Source organism: Staurois parvus, unplaced genomic scaffold (genome assembly GCF_062004578.1).
Source record: "Staurois parvus isolate SC_StPar_1 unplaced genomic scaffold, SC_StPar_1.0 ptg000978l, whole genome shotgun sequence".
Classification (NCBI taxonomy): domain Eukaryota; kingdom Metazoa; phylum Chordata; class Amphibia; order Anura; family Ranidae; genus Staurois; species Staurois parvus.
This window is the reverse complement of record NW_028318774.1, coordinates 1,789,570-1,810,476: the sequence shown is the minus strand read 5'-3', so window position 1 is coordinate 1,810,476 and position 20,907 is coordinate 1,789,570. Positions and strand designations below refer to the sequence as shown.

Below are 20,907 nucleotides of genomic sequence, written 5' to 3'. Positions count from 1 at the left end.
CGCTCTAATAAACATACTTCCAAAATAAGATGGTGCCATCTCTCTTGTGGAATAAATACTATTACCCTCTTGCAATGCAGACCAAGCAGAATTCCTTCAAAGCAATCCAGAGTTTCCCCCTCTTCGGAAGCTTCTATTTGCTTCCAATCCACCTTCCCAGTTCCTCAAAAGGGGCAGATAGTACACAACTCAGTGAAGTATATATAAAAGGATTTCACAATTTATTAGTATCTTACATAAAAAACGCCAGCGTCCATCCTCTCCCACAGTCCATGTATCTGAATTCCAGTGTTCAAGATGGCCGTGCCGCTACTTCCGGTTTGAAATCGTATAGTACGTCCTTACGTCCTTGACGCGTTTCGTCACTTCCGACTTGTTCACAAGTTTTCACTTGTGTTTCTTTTTGTTGTAATGATAATGCACTATATTGAGTTTATATTTTTTTGAGGTATCCTGATTTTGAGGTCCTGGATTGGAATTCAGCAAAGTGGAGTGTTCCTTAACGTTTGAAAAACACTACTTATTGGAAAGCACTGTATTTTTGGACTTTCAATTTTTGGACTTATATGTGGACATTTGTTGGTATTTGTTTTGCACTGGTGGGAGGTGAGGGAGTATCGAAAAGATATTATTTATATTTTGTTTGCACTTTCAAGGGTGAGAGTGATACTTTTCGTAAGGGAAATTTAGAGTATTTAATATATTTATTTACCTGTGAAAGAAAGCTCTGTTTGCGGGAAAAAAAGAACACAAATTTCATTTGGGTGCAGTGTTAGATGACCGCGCAATTTTTAGTTAAAGTAACACAGCGCCATATCACAAAAAATTGCCTGGTCAGGAAAGGGGGGTAAATCCTCTGGAGGGCAAGTGGTTAAAGAGATGAAATATATATGTTTTTGCAGAGTTGTACTTCGTATGTTTATTTTGCCCAGGTATTATTTATTTTAGCTCTCAGTGTTCTTTGCTCATGATTGTGAACATTAGGTGTATTGTTCTGTTGCAGGATGAGGCACGTCCTTCTGGGTATTATTTAAATCTTCACACCTGCCTTCCTGTCCTCCTCCAAGATATTCAAGCCCCTCTGTACCAGCAGATAAAAGCTTTTCTACTTGTTTCTCCTTTTATGATGGTTACAATCTGTCACTGTTTTCCTCCCCACATTGTTATCTCATACTTGTGTATAAGGAATGGAATGTCTTCATAAGAGAATACTTGTCAATGTAGGTAACGTCTCTAGAAAACCTTAAAGGAACACTCAATCAAGCTACGTAACATTTTCAGTGTTTAATATGTTAATGTTTCAGTAAAATAAAAATCATTATATATTTGATATAAAGTTATCCTGGTGGGGGGGAATTTTTTTCTTTTATGTAGGATATGTTTCTGGTATTGCCAAGTGCATAGCGAACTTATATATCCCATGCTGGCTTCCACTACCGCTTCCTTCCGAGCAAAGGCTCAGCACAGAAAGCCACGGTGACCATACCTGCTAGGTGCTGCAAATGTTTGACTTAGTGGGACAGCTCACACACCTTCTTTGATCCACCTTGTAGATTTATTGGTAAATTGGATCTGAACTCCAAAAAGCAAAGACTTGTTTTTTCTATAGAAAATTTGGGAATGTTAATTTTGCCTGAGAAATGGTTCCTCCTAAAACAGCAGTGCATTTTCTGATATTTAAGTGTGCCTAGGCACTCCTGCACCTACAGCTGTATATAGTAACTGTATATCTTCAGCGTGATAGCCAAGGGTTCAGTAATATTCTGCTATAGTGCAAACCACATGTAGTCCCAAGAATGGCACCAACCTGACTAGGTAAGAGAAATGTCCATAAAGACTGAATGGCAATCAATGGCTAACCACAAAGTCCTTAGAGCAACTCATCAGCGGATAGAAGGATAATCTATAATGTAGCAGAGAAACACATGAGGGCGCTTCTAAGTAGAGACATATTTACTACAAGGCAAACAAGGCATTTGCCTAGGGTGGCATTTTTCAGGGGGACAGCAGCGCCCCCCGGAAGAAGGGATGGAAGAAGGGACACATGAGGCATGGGGACCAGGTGAGATCTGAGAAAGGTTGCAGGCATGATGGTGCATGGAGAGCCCGACTCTCGTTCTGATGGATGTCCAGAGCTGTGAAGGTGAATGTCTGTCTTTCTCTCTCTTGCTGTGAAGGGGGGGGATAATAGTGGACGGCTCTCTCAAGGGGGTGGGCAGGGGTGTTGTTGGTCAATGTTAGGCTCTCTCTGTGGGGAGCGCCAGATTTTTGTGTTGCCTGGGGCAGCGCAAAACCTAAATACACCACTGCTTCTAAGTGCAGCAGTAAACTAGTTTATTAGTAACGTATCCACTCACATGTCGTAGATAAATATGTGCATATCTTGTGAACACAAAGCCATCATCTGTGGTCCCAGGCACTTCAAAGATACATAAGCAAGCTTGAGAAAGAGGCATTACCACCTTGAAACATGTAGCCATGTCCCCTCCATGCCCCTGGCATTTGACTTCATCACAGATATTCCCTCGCTGTCAAACCACTGTTGGATATATGTTCACATGATATGCATATAATTACTCTACTACATGTGAATATATATTTCTCTTGTTAATAAATTGGTTTACTTCTGCACTTAGTAACACCCTCTTGTGTTTCTCTGAGAGCTAAGGGTTGGCTGCCTTTGACTCCTAATCTCAGGAGGTCTCTCGTGGAGTGAGATTTGGTGGTGTCATTACTGAGCTGCTCACTGGTCTTCTTGCTGGAGGCTCTATCCTGAGGAACCAAAAGTCTTGCCTCTGCCAAGATGGCCGCCTTCACACCAAAACACTTCAGAGGAAGGCATGGTAAGTCCGTAATGGAGGAAATACCAGCAGCAGGGGGATCACAGGGAATATTAGTGCTTTGCCCTCTGCCTGCCTTTTTTGGACATGTATTCCAGAGTTCAGTTCCTCTTTAAGTGGGGGGTAAGGAACACCTGCCAGGTCGAATGTTATGAAAAAGAACCAGAACTCTGCTCACCTATAACTTATGAATTTTAACCCAACAGTATTGTCAAAGCAAGTGTACACTCGTCAATGTCTCATGTCTTCTGCTACTCTGGCTTCACGCATTTTAATTCCATGATAACTGATTAAGCTTGCAGTTATTACCTACTTTGGGGACCACCAGGTACTTTGCATCGTCTGTGCAGTTAGTTAGAATTCGCCTGTCTTTCTCAAGCCTTGTTATCGCTCTTGATTTAGTAATTAAACCTGTTTCAGTACTATTTCATTGAAAGGTTTTTTAAATTATGATAAAGCATACATTTTCAAAATGGAAAATTGTACATAAACAATTGCAAAGAGTTTAACAATTTAGAACCACATGGCTGAAAAAAAAAAGTGTTGCTTTTAGTTATACTTGGTAGACAAAACTCCTAATTATATCCGTTCTTAATGTCCCATCCCCTCCCTTTTATGCTATTGTTGGTCCTAGCTACCATCTCGCTCCAGTCTATGCCAATTTATTAGTCCCACTTACCTGGTGGACAAAGCAAACCTACAAGTACCAGCCTCTCAGCTATTAGAATGACAAAGTGGCCGACCTATATCTATCACTTAAAATACCCCCCCCCCCCCCCCCAAACTATCCAGCCTAATCTAAAAAAATGTGTATATATATGTTTAGACTGGCGCTTATCTGCAACTTTGTCCTCCTTTTGTTTTTTAGAACGCCCCCTGCCTTTCGATCACTTGATGTTTGATCACTTGCAGAAGTGGGGCCCACGCAGAGAAGAGGTGAAGTTCTTTCTGCGTCATGAGGAATTCCCAGCAGAGGGCAATGATCAGAGTAAGTATGAACTTTGATGGGACAGCTGTGTTTGTTTACGTGTCTAACTTTTATGTCAGTTTGTAACTGGACCAGCCTTTCTCACCTGGGGTTCTTCCAGAGGTTGGTAGAGGTTCCCTGATAAATGAGCAAGTTCTGCCTCCCAGATAAGTAACCACTGACACCTGTTTAGCTCGCTGTAAGAGGGACCTTCTTCCCATTGACCACCAGTGTAATGGGTCCCTCTACCAATAATCTCCAATGTAGGAAGAAAGTGTTTTTTTTGTTTTTTTTACTGAGCAGCAAAGTAGGAGAGCTATACAATGACCCCCAATGAAGGGGGACAGTTTTTGAAAAACCACCAATGAGGGTTTTTTTTTCTGGCTATTATCTTTTGTTTCCTTTCATTATTATTACAAAAGTAATTTTGTTATATAGAGTAGCTCTGGTTATCAAATAGTGTAGATATGCCGCATTCTGTATTTGTTCATGCCAATGTACTGTGAGCTGTAGCATAGCTATAGCAATTATTATTCGCAGGGGTTACCTGAGAACAGGGTTCCACTGTGTTAAAAAGGTTGAGAACACTGTGAATGTAAACTTTAAAAAGTATGGGGTGCGTGCATTTTTTTAATTGAAGTGATTTAGCCTAGGTGCACACTATGAACAGCAATTGCTCTGCGTTCCTGTGCAATTCACATGTGATTCTGTATGGTGCCATTTGAGCCCATTCATTTTGAATGGGCTCAGATCACACCACATTGCACCAAAGAATTTATATTGATCACAGTGCAATTACAAAGTGGTGCTGAAAATGCACAGGGATCGCAGCGTTTTCCTGCACCACATGTGTGTAAAACAGGGCTGAATAGGCTCAAATTGCACCAAAGAAGTACATACAACCTTTTTTGGAGCCGCACTGCAACCTCATAGCATGGTCGTTATGTACCATGCGGGCAAACTGCGATTGCAATGCGTTTGGAGTGTCGTTAACTTTTGGATTGCAAACACAGTGCAATTGCAAAGTGGTGTGGAAAATGCACAGGGATCACAGCATTTTCCCCGCACCACATATGTGTAAAACAGGGCTGAATGGGCTGAGATTGCACCAAAAAAGTACAGGCACCTTTTTTGGAGCCGCATTGCAACCACATTGCATGGTCGTTTTGTACTGTGTTGGCAAACTGCCCTGCGATTTCAATACGTTTGTGGTGTCATTAACTTTTTATTGACGCCTGCAGTGGATCTCAAACAGTGCAGTTGCAGTATGGTGCAGGAAATGCACAGGGATCACATCGTTTCCTGCATTGCATATGTGTGAATCTGGGCTAACTGTTTTATTAAAAAAAAAAATTTCAAAAGATTTAGATATAAACAAAAATTTACCTAAACCACTATGGTTTCTTTTTTAAAGTGGGCTAATCTTATAATTGTGATTGTAATTTAAATAGGAGTACTTTCATCTTTTATTTTACTTTTTTTTTTAGTTTTGGGAAGTTTTTTCCTGTTTCCTATGAATCCAGACTGTTTCCAGGCAGTAAGAGTGGTAGCTCGGCATGCGTCAGATTAGCGCAGGGTAGGAATGCGAGCCGTTTTTGTTTTGTGGTCTGGCAGACTGCCATCTCACTTTATATTCATGACACTTTAAAGCTTGATGTATAGCAGGACTCCTGCCAAGGCACTTGGTCCTTGTGGCACACTTAAGCTTAGCTGTTTGTCTTGCTGCAGGCAAAGGTTACGTCTGTTTATTTAAATCGGATCATTGATATATTGCCTTAATGGCACTAAATCCTGTAAGTTGAGATTCTTTCTTTTTTAAGAATTAGTTTTAAATGTTTTATGCATGGAGGAGACAAAAGTAACGGCCACATTTTTTGCGAATGAACATTCAGGCTCCATCGCAGGAAATTATCTACAGGTCATCAAATTTGGGGAAAAATTACCTTGTGGCCCAATCCTTCACACAGCTGCTGAATGACTAATTTGCCTGTAGTTTGCTGTTTTTATTTTTTATTTTTTAATGCTTCTGCATACTACCTGATATTCAAAACCAGTCAGAATGTAGAAATGACTGTACTGACTACTGAGAACTGGGGTAATTAGTAGTGATTTTATTTGTCATGTATTGTAGTGTTTGGTACTATTTCCTTTGCCTCTGTAAACTGTTTTAGTGCAGCTTACTAACGATTAGATGAGATGGCTGCGTAAGTTTTTTTTTTTTTTTTTTTTTCCCCCTTTATTTTTACCTGGTGATCCTGCTGGAAATACAATTCCTGTCCTTTGTGATAATATTCACTGTACAGTGTGACGGGTGTGGCGTCAGACCCCCAACCCTTCTCACCAACTTGTGACCAAAGGACTAGCCAATCTAAAACCGCGCTGTCACGTGCGTAACAATGCCACGCTCAGCTGCATCCTGCACAAAGATTTTCCAGCTCACTGGACCACAATCTATGTGCCGCAGCCTGAGAGCGATTGTTACTGGGTCTGGTTAATTCCGCAATTAACCCTTCACACTGCCACCACCATCTTTTTGTATGGAGAAGGAGGAAACTCGCCTGTTTGAATAAGCGTCTGTATACACACTGTCACCGCAGGCAGATGTATGCAGAAGTTTAAAACACACAGTAGCGCTCTTCAGAGACAGGGATTCTTAGTTTGCATTAAAGAGCTTTAGAAACAGTTCAACACTTTTCAGAAAATAGGATTTATTACTAAAAAGGTCAAAATAATGCAATAAAAATATTTACAGAAAAAGATGTAGCATATATATATATATATATATATATATATATATATATATATATATATATATATATATATAAAGAAGTTTAGAGAGAGTACTTGCCAGAGTCCTTGGTTTAAGCAGATTCAAGTGTGCGGAACAAAAGGGTACCGTTTCTCCCAAAGTTGGTTCCCGATGTTAAAAAGTGAGAATCTCTTCATCTTACCTCTCTCAGGCCTGACAGCCTGTTTTCTAGTCCCCCAGCAGGGGGGTGTCTACTGAAGCCAAGGGCCAATCTCCTCCTTTGGGGAGGGGGTTTAGGCGGAGACCCCGGCTGTGACCCAAATCCCTCACAAGTCCACACCATGGTAACCTTCCATAGGTACATGTAGCATTCTATCCACTGGTAGGATAATATCCAGAATGATATTTTGAACTCCCAGACATCACATATGACATATCTGGCTGTGACGGTTAAAGAGAGATCGCTTTCTGCTCTCGGGTAGACTTAATTTAGGGATGTAAGGTATCAGGTGACTTGTATAAAAATGACTTCTCTGAATATATGTTTTGTTTTATTGTATGTATTTCCTACGAGAAGTTATGAAAGTGTATGAAAAAGTGGTTTCCAAATGAGAGTGTTTTACTGCTATTCCATAATGCTTTCAAGTCCAGTGACTGGCGGGTTTATAGCTTTACAAGCAGCTTAGGGCAAGAGTGGGACAGACACCATGGCATCAGCTAATTGGGTTTACAACTATGAAGGGTATCCAGCTGTGCCCGATGCACTCCTGAACTCAGCCACACCAGACCACCTGCCATTCAACAGAAAGGGAGGGGGGCTGATTTGGAGTGAGAATGACACAAGATGGAGGATCTTTAGCAAAATGGATGTTCGTGTCCATATTTGTACATACAATTGCTACATACAGCCATGGCCAAAAGTTTTGAGAATGACGCAAATACTAATTTTCACAAAGTCTGCTGCCTCAGTTTTTATGATGGCAATTTGCATATACTCCCGAATTTTATAAAGCGTGATTAGATGAATTGAAATTAATAGCAAAGTCCCTCTTTGCCATGAAAATTAACTTAATCCAAAAAAAAACATTTCCGCTGCATTTCAGCCCTGCCACAAAAGGACCAGCTGACGACATGTCAGTGATTCCCTTGTTAACACAGGTGTCAGTGTTGAGGAGGACAAGGCTGGAGATCACTCTGTCATGCTGATTGAGTTAGAATAACACACTGGAAGCATTAAAAGGAGGGTGGTGCTTGAAATCATTGTTTTTCCTCTGTTAAACATGTTTACCTGCAAGGAAACACGTGTAGTCATCATCGCTTTGCACAAAAAGGGATTCTCAAGCAAGGATGTTGCTTCTACTAAGATTGCACCTAAATTAACTATTTATCAAATCAAGAACTTCAGGAAAAGAAGTTCAGTTGTTGTGAAGAAGGCTTCAGGTCACCCAAGAAAGCCCAGCAAGCACCAGGACCGTCTCCTAAAGTCAACTCAGCTGCAGGATCGGGGAACCACCAGTGCAGAGTTTGCTCAGGAATGGCAGCAGGCAGGTGTGTGTGTGTGCATCTGCATGCACAATGAGGTGAAGACTTTTGAAGGATGGCCTGGTATCAAGAAGGGCATCAAAGAAGCCACTTCTCTCCAGAAAAAACATCAGGGACAGACTGATATTCTGCAAAAGACTGAGGTAAAGTAATTTTCTCTCAATCCCCTTTCCAATTGGGGCATCCGGGAAAAAACGTGTCCGGAGAAAAGGTGAGCACTACCATGAGTCCTGTGTCATGCCAACAGTCAAGCATCCTGAGCCCATTCATGTGTGGGGTTGCTTCTCAGCCAAGGGAATGAGCTCACTTACTTTTTTTACCTAAGAACACAGCCATGAATGAAGATTGGTACAAAAACATTCTCCGAGAGCAACTTCTTCCAACCATCGAAAAACAATTTGGTGATGAACAATGCCAGCATGATGGAGCACCTTTGCCATAATTGGAAGTGATAAATAAGTGGCCTGGGGAACAAAACAGCAAAATTTTGGGTCCATGGCCAGGAAATTTCCTCAAGAAGCAGTTGAACAAAAAAAAAAAGAACCCAACAAATTCTGACAAACTCCAAGCATTGATTATGCAAGAATGGGCTACCATCAGTCATGATGTAGCCCAGATATTAATTGACAGCATGCCAGGGTGAATTGCAGAGGTCTTGAAAAAGAAGGGACAACACTGCAAATATTGACTCTTTGTATAAACTTAATGTAATTGTCAATAAAAGCCTTTGACAGTTATGAAATTCTTGTAATTATACTTCGGTATACCATAATAACATCTGACAAAAAGATCTGAAAACACTGAAGCAGCAGACTTTGTGAAAATGAATATTTGTCATTCTCAAAACTTTTGGCCACGGCTGTAGTGTATGGAGAAGTAGGACTACAGAATACCTGCCATCTCATTTTCTCCATAACACAGAGGCAAAGAGTTTTTGTGTAGTCCATAGCGATATTGTGGAAACCATGCTAGTGGTAATTGGAGAAAAGGAAATTTATCAGCTTGCTAGATGTCTGGCAGGGTCAAGAGGTATTTTTTTTCCACTTATCAAACAGATATAACAACAATTCACATGTACAGTGGGGCAAAAAAGTATTTAGTCAGCCACCAATTGTGCAAGTTCTCCCACTTAAAAAGATGAGAGAGGCCTCTAATTGGCATCATAGGTAGACCTCAACTATGAGAGACAAAATGAGAAAAAAAATCCAGACAATCACATTGGCTGATTTGGAAAGAATTTATTTGCAAATTATGGTGGAAAATAAGTATTTGGTCACTTACAAACAAGCAAGATTTCTGGCTCTCACAGACCTGTACCTTCTTCTTTAAGAGGCTCCTCTGTCCAGCACTCATTACCTGTATCAATGGCACCTGTTTGAACTTGTTATCAGTATAAAAGACACCTGTCCACAACCTCAAACAGTCACAATCCAAACTCCACTATGGTGAAGACTAAAGAGCTGTCGAAGGACACCAGAAACAAAGTTGTAGACCTGCACCAGGATGGGAAGACTGAATCTGCAATAGGCAAGCAGCTTGGTGTGAACAAATCAACTGTGGGAGCAATAATTAGAAAATGGAAGACATACAAGACCACTGATAATCTCCTTCGTTCTGGGGCTCCACGCAAGATCTCACCCCGTGGGGTCAAAATGATCATAAGAACGGTGAGCAAAAATCCCAGGACCACACGGGGGGACCTAGTGAATGACCTGCAGAGAGCTGGGACCAACGTAACAAAGGCTACCATCAGTAACACACTACGCCGCCAGATCCTGCAGTGCCAGACATGTCCCCCTGCTTAAGCCAGTACATGTCCGGGCCCGTCTGAAGTTTGCTAGAGAGCATTTGGATGAACCAGAAGAGGATTGGGAGAGTTGCATCCAAAGAACACCATACCTACTGTGAAGCATGGGGGTGGCAACATCATGCTTTGGGGCTGTTTCTCTGCAAAGGGACCAGGATGACTGATCCATGTACAGGACAGAATGAATGGGGCCATGTATCGTGAGATTTTGAGTGCAAACCTGCTTCCATCAGCAAGGGCATTGAAGATGAAACGTGGCTGGGTCTTCCAACATGACAATGATCCCAAACATACCGCCCCGGCAATGAAGGAGTGGCTTCGTAAGAAGCATTTCAAGGTCCTGGAGTGGCCTAGCCAGTCTCCAGATCTCAACCCCATAGAAAACCTTTGGAGGGAGTTGAAAGTCCGTGTTGCCCAGCGACAGCCCCAAAACATCACTGCTCTAGAGGAGATCTGCATGGAGGAATGGGCCAACATACCAGCAACAGTGTGTGCCAAACTTGAAGACTTACAGGAAACGTTTGACCTCTGTCATTGCCAACAAAGGATATATAACAAAGTATTGAGATGAACTTTTGATATTGACCAAATACTTATTTTCCACCATAATTTGCAAATAAATTCTTTCCAAATCAGCCAATGTGATAGTCTGGATTTTTTTTCTCATTTTGTCTCTCATAGTTGAGCTCTACCTATGATGCCAATTAGAGGCCTCTCTCATCTTTTTAAGTGGGAGAACTTGCACAATTGGTGGCTGACTAAATACTTTTTTGCCCCACTGTATAGTTAAAATGGACCTTCAGCCTCCTAAGCACAATCCTGCCTATCTACCCCTCTTCCCATCCTCTGCAGGAATAGGGTTTTCTTCTTTGCTTAATAGTATGTCCGCCTTTGGAGAATGATGTTCACACACTGCCTGCTGTGCCTCCCGAGATACATATGTCACATATCCCAGGAGGCATTGCCTTTCATTGAGGAAAAGAGAAGGCCCTGTCAGTGCGTCGTTCGGAGGTGTGCCAGCAGAACAGCCAGAAGCCTAACTATGACAACACTGTGAAACATGGTGGCTAGGGACCAAGCGCTGGAAAAAGAGAATTGACTCTCAGCTGGACAGTGATGGGTTCTCGGGGTGGGTGAGTATCCCAAAAAGTTAGCAGAACTCCCCACCAGGTAGACAAAGCTTAGAAAAAAAAATTGGGGTGCAGGCTTAAGTTCTGCTTTAACAGACCAAAATGGAGCAAATAAGAGAAGTTTATAATTAAGTTTTCATTTTCACTAGTAAACGGGGAATCTCAATTTTCAGAGTAGACCTTACACTTGACATACTGATGAAATGGACTGGTTGTTTGCCAAAAAAAAGATAATTGCTAGTATGATTAAAAACTTGACAACTCCTAAAGTCCTCATGGTACTTTTAGAAAGCTTTACTGTCTTTATCTACATGACAGAGTCATTCTATTATTTAAAATCCTTATGTTTCCATATCTAATAACAATAAATGCCACATTTCTTTTGCAGCGGCCCGTCAAGCCCCAAACCAGAGAAATGGTCTGACTGGTGAAAAACGTCTTGAAAATGGGGTATGTACATTCAGCATCCCAAAATAACTTTATTGATATCACTTATTTGCTTTTGTATTGACTATCTGATTCAGAATGTGCACACGTGTTTTTACAAGCAGTTGCTGAAAAAAGGGACAATGCACCCAAAGTTAATTTTCTTGTGTTTCTTGGATGCCAGAGGGTTATGTTTTATATGTAATAGTCCTAGATTTCTTGGCGACTTTGGTAATGGCAGCTCGGACATGTAACCTAAATCTACCCATTGGTACTGAATTAGACACACGTTTCGTCCTGAGCTTCTTCAGTCAAATTTTTACGTTTGTTTTTGTACAGGCGTTTTTCCAGCTTGAGTATTTATGTTTTGGCCAATGGAAAGCTGAATGCTAGGAGATGGAAGGAGAAGAAATCATTTGAGAAATGCTGTTTTTTTTTTTGTTTTTTTTATTGAAGCTACTCTGCTGCAAAGAAGTTGCTTTTTTTTTTTTTCTAGCAACACAACGCAAATGCGTGGAAAAGCACCATTGAATATAAAGGGAATCTTGATGTTGAGCGTTGCATCAGGAAAGTGCGCTTAAAATCCCTACAGTGTGAATTGTATCTTTTTCCTCTGTCATACAGAGCTTTACAAAAGATGTGTTGGCCTCAAACATTTTAAGACTCTTGTTTTATTTTTTGAATGACATAACAGACCCCATAATACATGAATTCTTTTGTCTTCTGCTTTTCATGAGGTTTTTGCCGACACATGGGAACCTTTTTTTTTCCTTATGCTTTGTTGTTGGTTTATCTAAAATTTGTTCCAATTAGAACGCTTTCAATGTTATTTAAAGGGTACCTGTCACCTGCAGGCAGTGGAGATCATCTTGCTTATGCTAACTATTGCCACTTTGTGATTTATAAGGAAAATCCAGGGGGTTTCAGTAGCTTAGAGAACACCAGACAGAAGCTAACAAGGGGTCTGCTTAGCATTGAAATCCGTTTTTTTGTTTCAGTTTTATAAAATATATGTTACAGTGATTGTGTTGATTCTTTCATATCCATTTATTTATCTTCTTTTGTAGTGCTATTTAAAGTGGTTGTAAAGCTTCAGGTTTATTTATTTATGAAAATAAAAACCATGACCCCGATCCTCTTTTTCTTGGTTACCCGGCCGGCGCTCCAAGCCCCTGCCCACTGTCAAGTGCCCCCAGAGAAAGCTGCCTGCTCTCAGGGCACTCATGAGTGCTCGCTTCTGAGCCGACCTTGTATGTCCATGAGCCCTGACCGACCCCCACTTTCTCCACACTGGCTGCAATTGACAGCAGCAGAAGCCAATGGCTTCTCGAGTCTCGAGTTTCTCATGCACAACGCTGGATTGAGATGGGGCTCAGATAAGTTCTAGGGGAAGCTGCACACTGAAGGTTTTTTACCTTCATGCATAGAATGCATGAAGGTAAAAAAAACCTTCAGCCTTTACAACCAGGTTGATATTTGAACAATTGGGCACGTTGTGACTTTTTGTTCTATTGCTTTGAGTGTGTGTTTTAGAGATATGAGGACTTAAATTTAGGTATAAATACAGTATGTGTCCTTGGTATTATTTGGAGAAGGTTCTACTTTTTGTATAAATTGAATTGATTGAATTTTAGCAGTAAAAAACAAAGCAATAGAAAACACTGGTCTGTTCATTTTGTGACGTAGTAGTTGACCTCATAGAATACTTATTTTACAGAATCTCAGTCTGGACAGCTGGTTTCTTTGCAGTCATAACACATTAGGTCAGCTTTGTCTGGCACGAGTCTAATTGAACAGGTTCTACTTTTTCATTGAAGACTTGGCTTAACCACATTTTTATGTAGGACACATGCTCACAGTTCATAGATCTGTATTATGGTGAAGTCTGGCAGTTGAAATAATTGGACATATATTAAATAAGTCTCTTTATTTGAAGTCATAAACCGCATGTGTGCTTGTGGAGTACATAACTAGGTGCAATAAAGAATTATTTTCCATAAAATTGTTGTCACTTATTATTTTTAAGGTTAGAATCTGATATATGCAAGGCCGTAGAATGGTGACCCTCTGGTGTGTTGTTTTTTTTTTTTGTTTTTTTTTTAATTTTTTAACTCTAATAAAGCAGATCATTACTAGAATCTACCCATCTTAAACTTCCAGCTGATATAAAATGCATATATGAAAAATGAACCTTCTACAATGTATTTTGCTGCAGAAACTTCTGCTGTGTTCCCCCATCAGTGCTGGGCACGTGAGCAAATGTTTGTACCTTGGTCACATGACTTCTGCTGACATTTTAAAAATAAAGTGGTTCTAAAGGCCATAAGGTATAAAACCTTCTGGGTGCAGCACCCCCCTCAGTCTCCCCTGAGCCCCATCCCCCTGGGTCTCTCTATTCTCATTGGCTCACACAGCAGTGGGAACTATTGGTGCTGTCACGTCAGAGCCAGTGAGCCAATGAGGAGAGAGTGGAGTCAAGATGTGCTTTGTGTGTGCATGAACAATGACCATTTACAGAAACGTGGCTCGGGAGCAAGCCTCCGCAAGTGAGCCCACAGCAAGAAGCTTGCTATCGGGGGGCACTTGGTAAGGGGAGGAGCCAGGACTGTCGGCAGGGGATACAAAAAGAAAAGGGTCGGGGCTGCTCTTTAGAATCACTTTTAGTCAGCTACAAATACTGTAGCTGCTCACTTTGACAAGTCAGGTACTTACCAGTCCATAGATTCCAGCGCTGTCTCCCTGCAGCTGGTTCTTCTCACCACTGCAGGTCCCTGCTGCAGCCATTTTGAATGTAGGAGCCAGCTTTGATTTCTTGATAAATCACAGCTGGCTCCCCACTGCGCATGCATGAGATCCCACGAAGCAGGAAGAATGGTCCTGTATCCTGTTGGGACCTGTGACGTGTCCCATTAGGCTGCAGGTGGGGCGTATAGCATAATGAACAGCGTCATTCTTGCCTAGGAGAGGATTGAGGAGGTGGGAGCTGGTACTGACACCACTCCTGTGCCCCCGAAGACAAATACCTGCACAATACCTCTGTCATATTACACAGCTATAAAGACCACTCTTGTCTTCATAGTTTAGATTTAATATTGCCTGAATCACTTCCCTGCTAACTGGAGAGGTGATGTTGCTGGATTATTGTCCATTGCTTGTCCATAAATTGTTGCTGGACATTGACATGGCTGCATTTCTGTACCAAGAAATAGATACATTTTAAATTGGCTGCACAGATTTGTGAAATTTCTGGCATGTCAAAGAGCAGTCATGTCTTTTGGCTTGAGTTTCACTTTCTGGGAGCAGTATAGACAGGGAAGGGGGTAGTTTCATTAACACAAGTAGTAATCCTATAGCCAGCTTTTTTCCAACAGCCAAACAAGGCTAAGCTCATGTCTCATTAGAGGTCCACATGTTTTAGCCATCTCACTTTGATGAATTTGGCCGGAGATTAAAATGTTTTCAATCCTAAGCTCCAAATACCTCCCAATTTTTCCACACAGCCTCTACATTTCTCATTGCATAGTTGCAAAGTGCCTCTGTTCCACAGAAGTTCATTTCAGGTGAGATTTTCTTCAGCTTGACCTGTTTTAATAATTGCCTGTAAGTGCGACTCCATGTCTATTGACAATCCCCCCCCCCCCCCCCCTACATTTTTTTGTTCTGAAGAAGTTGCACTTTTTTTCACCATGTTCTTTCCAGACTGATTTCTGAACAGGAAGATCAGTAGTCAAAGTAATTATAATCACCTGAGCTAATCTCAGGTTTCTAATGAGGAGGCTGCAGTGTCTGTATCCCTTTACTAGACAAGCCTAATGCAGGCCATAGATGGTACGAAATTATTCCGATTTTTCGTTTGATAAACTAAATGTCGGTCTTATATCCGACGTAACCACCAATGATTACTATACTCAGACTAAGCCGTGCAAATCATAACCTGTAACAGGTCACTGCACATGCGCATAAAATTTTCGTAAAAACCGATCGTACGGTTTGACCATCAATGAGGAGAAAATCGATCGTTTTCCGAAAATTTCCCATCCTGGCCGATAATCCAAAAGAGAAAAATACTCAAAAAACAGGTGACGAACTAACACACACGGTACGAAAATCGTACGATTTTTCTTTCGGCCGAAAAAACAGCCGGTTTTCGACCCATCTATGGCCAGCATTAGGGAGTGTCTTGACAAAAATGAATTTCTAATTGCAGAGGATACCTAAAATTTTACTTGTAGCTTACTGCAGAGTGCTTAAAATCAGTTAGCCAACTACAAAAGCATTGCAATATTGCATTGAACTTTTTGACAGTTTTTTAGAGCAGCTGAAAGTTAAGATGGAAAGGTATTTTTTCTTAACATTTGATTACACATTGGTTTGTGTAGCAATTTTATATGCTATATATTTTTTAAAAGATAGTTGAGTTTTGCATTAAAGGTCTAGTGCGCCCCAAATCCCCCATGGCTGTTACAACAGATCTGAAATCTAAATCTCTTGATGGGAATTTCCTCCCCAGGGATCCAGGCTTGGCCTACTCCTATTTTTGGCTTTAGACCAAACAAGAGGTCATCTTCCTGTGTTCTATTCTGTGGAAAATGCTACATAGTTTTGTTAATGGTTGCTTTACAATTGCAAATTTTAGAAGATGGGTTTTCCTTAAAGTGGGCAGCTGTTGATATTGGGGACTTACCTATGATACTATTGTCCACACTTCCATTGTTGTTTTATAGACTAAAAACATACCTCATATTTACCAAACACAAAAAAAAATAAGTATTAAAGGGGTAGTTGGGGTGTATCTTTTGAATTTCACAACAGAGTTATTAACCAGTTGGCCAGGGAGGGAGTAAGCAAGAGATGACAAAATAGGAATGCCTTTGTCACAAAAGACCATAGCAAAGGCTTAATTTTATTAGAAAATATTAAACCCTACTAAGTCTTTAGGTAAAGGCTTATTATGTAGTTTCTAAGTTATTTTTTGGGAAAAGTGTTGTAAAAAAAGGTTTACAGAGACCAGTAGCTCAAACAGAAGTTTTGCATACACACCAGAGTAAGTTATTAGAGGAGTAACTCGCTTTTGGACATTTCAGTCTGAAGTCTGTCAGATGCAACCAGCCTGCAAGAAGATGGCTGCTTTGTTTTACAGCTGTATTAAAACTCAGCTCCAGGGTACCCCCCAACCCCTTCTTACGCCTATTCCCCCCCCCCCCATTTTACCCCACTGATCACTTAAATGTGGAAAAACAAATTTCTGTATCCCTGTTTTCACTACTTGCCTTAAGCCATGGTCACATGATCATTCAGCTCTGGGTCCATGCCCCTTCTGTTTACTGACTTCTGGGATTCTTTTTTTTTTTTTTGGTGGTCACATCACTGCCTACATGACTTAGACAATTCTCTTTTATGGTCCACTTGATGGGTTCTCTCAGGATCTAGAAAATACTACTAACCCTGTCCTGAGGGTTATGAGAGGGGGAAAAGAGGGCAAGGGATAATTGGCAGTGCTTGATCAGCAGTCTACACAGGCAGAAACTGTATCAACAAGGGTTCTAGATGGGGGGACATAGGCGGTATAATTCTCTTCACCAATAAACAAATCTAAACACCTGGGTGGGAGGTAGTGATGGTTTTGAGTTTTTGGGGCTTTAAGTATTTGAGAACCAAAGATTGTGTTCTTGTGCCTATGTCAGATTTAAAATATTGAATGTTTCTGAACTAGAAGGGGGTACCCAAGTGTTTGTGGTGATTTAGGGTGCGTGTTAAGGCACAGGGATAGAATTTTACTTAATTTTTAGGTAGATAGCCTATGTTCCCTTTCAGTAATATCATTCAAGGCCTTCATTGGCCTCCTTTGCCATTTGTTCTTGTTGGGTAACTTCTTTCTGTTGAATTTGCGCTCTCTGGGGGCTGCAGGGGTTGAGCTGGAACATGAGTAACTCTTCTCTTAATAAACGGAGGAGTGCTTGATATACAGAAGGATCTTGTAGGGTGGAGTTGTAGTCTATGCTTTGCACATTTACGCAGACTTTGCTTTGTGTTCCCAGAGCACCAGGATAGCAGGAACCAGAGGGTTTTACGCAGCTTTGTTGACTCAAGCAAGGCCAGAAAAAAATGGTTACCCATCCTGATTTTTAAACTTGAACAGAACCGAGAACACTAAAATGATCAACTGTTGGCAGTAAAGGCATTTGTCCCAGGATTTAAGAAGAGATAGAAGTGTTAAAGCACTCTTAAAAGACTGCAAATCCTTTGTGGCTGCCGGCAGTTGAAGTGTGCTAAGCTTACCGCTGTGACTAACAGGTTTATCTGTCTATTAGTGCTCAGAGAATACACCAGTCCGTACTTGGCATTTTCGCTAAGTAATTTGGGATTTCACTAAAGGCCCAGTCATTTAAAGGGGAAGTTCGCCTAAAAGTGCCATTTCAATTATAGGTAGAGTTTGGATGGCTAGATCAGTGGTCGGCAAGCCGCGGCTCGCGAGCCACATGCGGCTCTTTACACGCTTTAATGCGGCTCTTGTGTGCCGGGCGCCCGCTCCCCTCCCTCCTCTCGGGCGGCAGGGACTCTGCAGCGTGATCCAAAAAAAAACAGCCAGGGCAGCGCGCTCAAATGCAATGATTGGCCAGTCTCGCTGCCACTCACATCCTGATAGCCAGTGATTGGCTGTCAGGATGTGTGTAGGCGGGGCAGCGTGACGAACGTGAGAGGAGCTAGGCTCCTCTCACAGTCCGCCCTGAAGACCGGAATGGCGCGGGAACACGGCGAGAGGAACGCGCGGAGCAAAGGTAAGTGAATTGACACAGGGGAGACTTTGCTTACTACTTGGGGGGGAATAGTACTATGGGGGATGAAATACTATAGGGGGGATGAATTACTATGGGGGATGAATTACTATGGGGGATGAATTACTATAGGGGGGATGAATTACTATAGGGGGGATGAATTACTATGGGGGATTAATTACTATATGGGGGATGAATTACTATATGGGGGATGAATTACTATATGGGGGATGAATTACTATGGGGGATGAATTACTATAAAAACTTATTGAAACTAAAAACAGTGTACCATCCTATGTATTTTCAGTTTTAAAAATGTGGCTCTCAAAATAAATTTCAATCGTGGTTTTGGCGAGATTTGGCTCAGTTGATAAAAGGTTGCCCACCACTGGGCTAGATCAAGCAGCAATAGAAAATTAACAGTCCAAAACGTAACGTGGGGCCATTTTTATAATGGCTGACAGAGATGGACAGACCTGGACACTTGAACAGAGTTTGCTACTAAAGTCCCAGAGGGATAAAATGACAGAAATTGTTAGATGGTTTATTTCCCCAACGATGTGTTTAGCAGCGTATCTCTATTTTGGCTTTCTGATTTAAATACAACTGTTTTTTACCAGCCAATGTATTTCAAAATCTGTTCCAACTTCTCGAGATCCATTCACCCCTGCCAAACCGCTTAACCTGTTCCTTGACTTCACCCTTTTTATATCCAATTAAAGTAATGCAGCTGGGTCAACGACTTACCACTTTGAATAGTGAAGAAACAGCAGTCTTCAGTAAAGGTTATCACTTTCCCTTTGCAAGCTTTTGGTATGATTCCCTCACCATGCCCAATCTGATTCTGCCACCAAAATGATGTAATGTGAGGACATTCCTAAACTATGCAATCAATTTTTTTTATCTAGTCGGGCTGGCTCTTGCACTACATTGTTGATAAATCTAATGGGGTACGGTGAATTTTGGATTAGTTTATTTGTTCTGAGCAATAGAGCATTAAAAGCTGACTTCACATCTTTGACCATAATTAATGTTAAACCTATGTTCAGAGTGTTGCCTGAAGCATGGTCATGTACACCTTCCCCAAAAACCCAAACCACCACCGCCTTACCTGAATTACTGGGCGACTCTTGATTTAGCTTGTTTTTCTTAATTCAGAGTGGCTGTGTGTGGCTGCACCCACACAACCACATCATCCAGGTGTAGGACTGCTTCCACTCTTTTCCTACAAGTACCATCTGCCACCGTAACAGAGGAACCCATCAGGACAGCAATGTCAAAACGATTGTGGTCCAGCCAGCCAGCTCCATAACAGAATGTACATACCTTGGTATGGACCTGGGGCGATGCAAATACTGTGCAAACTTCAATACTAAAAACAAATAGTAAATGTACATTGATAAGATCGATGTTGTTGCAGTTAGTATAGTTTTTTTGCAAAAGGTTACACCTTCTTGTCCTCCCAGTCTGTATCTTGCTGTACAGGAGATTATAGGGGGCTAATATAATGAACATTGGAGGTACCATTTTAGATTAGTCCGACCTTGTAGATCCTTGCCAGTCCAAGTTTTCCAACAGTTGACTGGTTTGAATTCCACTTATGAGATGTCCTCTGTACCTGATAAACCAGCTATGTACTACTGCTCCCTTTATAGCCCCTCTGTGGGTTAGGAAGTTTATCTTTTTAAACAGGTATTATTTTCATGATCATATTCAATACCAATTTTGTATGTTAGCCTTTCGACACCTTAGTGAAGCTTTTTTTGGTACCAGAATTCCATTTAAGAGACCTTTTTGATCTGTGTTGTGCCTTACCTGGTCATCAAAGATTTCCCTATAGATTTCATGAGGCCAACGTGTTGGCTATTAGAGTGATCCACTGATGGATCTGTGATTCGGCTGAGACCAGGAATTAACCATTTGGAACTACAAGGACTCGGAGTAGAGTCTCATTCATTTCACTATGTGGATTGATTCCCCAGCCTGGGCAATGTTGCAGCTCACAGTATGGGAAAAATATGATATTATCTAAGTTGACGGATAGTTTTGTATCCTAACCGCACAGCTGTTTATTCTCATATGTGTAGTGTTAGGATTTATGTTTGGCCCACGTCACATTGTGTTGTGCTAAGCTGAGCGGAATGGAGTACCACTGTGCGTAGAATGGAGGGGGGGGGGGGGAAGTGCTGGAATTGGGCAGACTGGTGTTATACAAATAGGTAATTATAAGGAAGCATGTCCTTACCTGCTACACCACATTCAGCACTCCAGAGTACACATAGTTCTTTCTTCTCCTTTGCCTCTCAGCAAACAAAAATATCCAGATCTCTTCCTTGTGCCATTATCCTGAAGGGGAATTTACTGTATAATTTATTTATTCTCTTTTTTATGTTTATTAGCTTAAAAATACTTTTTTTTAGCAGTATATTTATATTGTTTTCAATATACTTACATGCACGTAGATAGTTTAAACTTTTCCAATTTACCAAGTGAAGGCAAAACATGAAAAACTTTTTCTATAGGCTTGAAAATTGCTACTGTTGTGAACTAGAGCTGATCAGCGGGAAATCAAATTACACAGAAGATGAATGCATTGGAATAGGGACACTTCATCCCTCTTGCTTGGCAGGGAGCAGAGTATCTGGATTAGTCTATTTTACATGGCCTGCA

General features: G+C 41.2%; 1 protein-coding gene across 3 annotated transcripts in view; it reads left to right on the top strand.

Annotated features, from left to right (window-relative positions):
- PPP1R13B (protein phosphatase 1 regulatory subunit 13B) overlaps window positions 1-20,907 on the top strand; it is a 167,402-nt gene that overhangs the window by 73,391 nt on the left and 73,104 nt on the right. For all 3 annotated transcript variants that reach the window (XM_089657264.1, XM_089657263.1, XM_089657262.1), the window contains exons 3-4: window positions 3,709-3,828; window positions 11,424-11,485. In XM_089657264.1, the coding sequence (XP_089513390.1) occupies window positions 3,709-3,828; window positions 11,424-11,485 (182 nt within the window). The remainder of the gene's footprint in view (window positions 1-3,708; window positions 3,829-11,423; window positions 11,486-20,907) is intronic.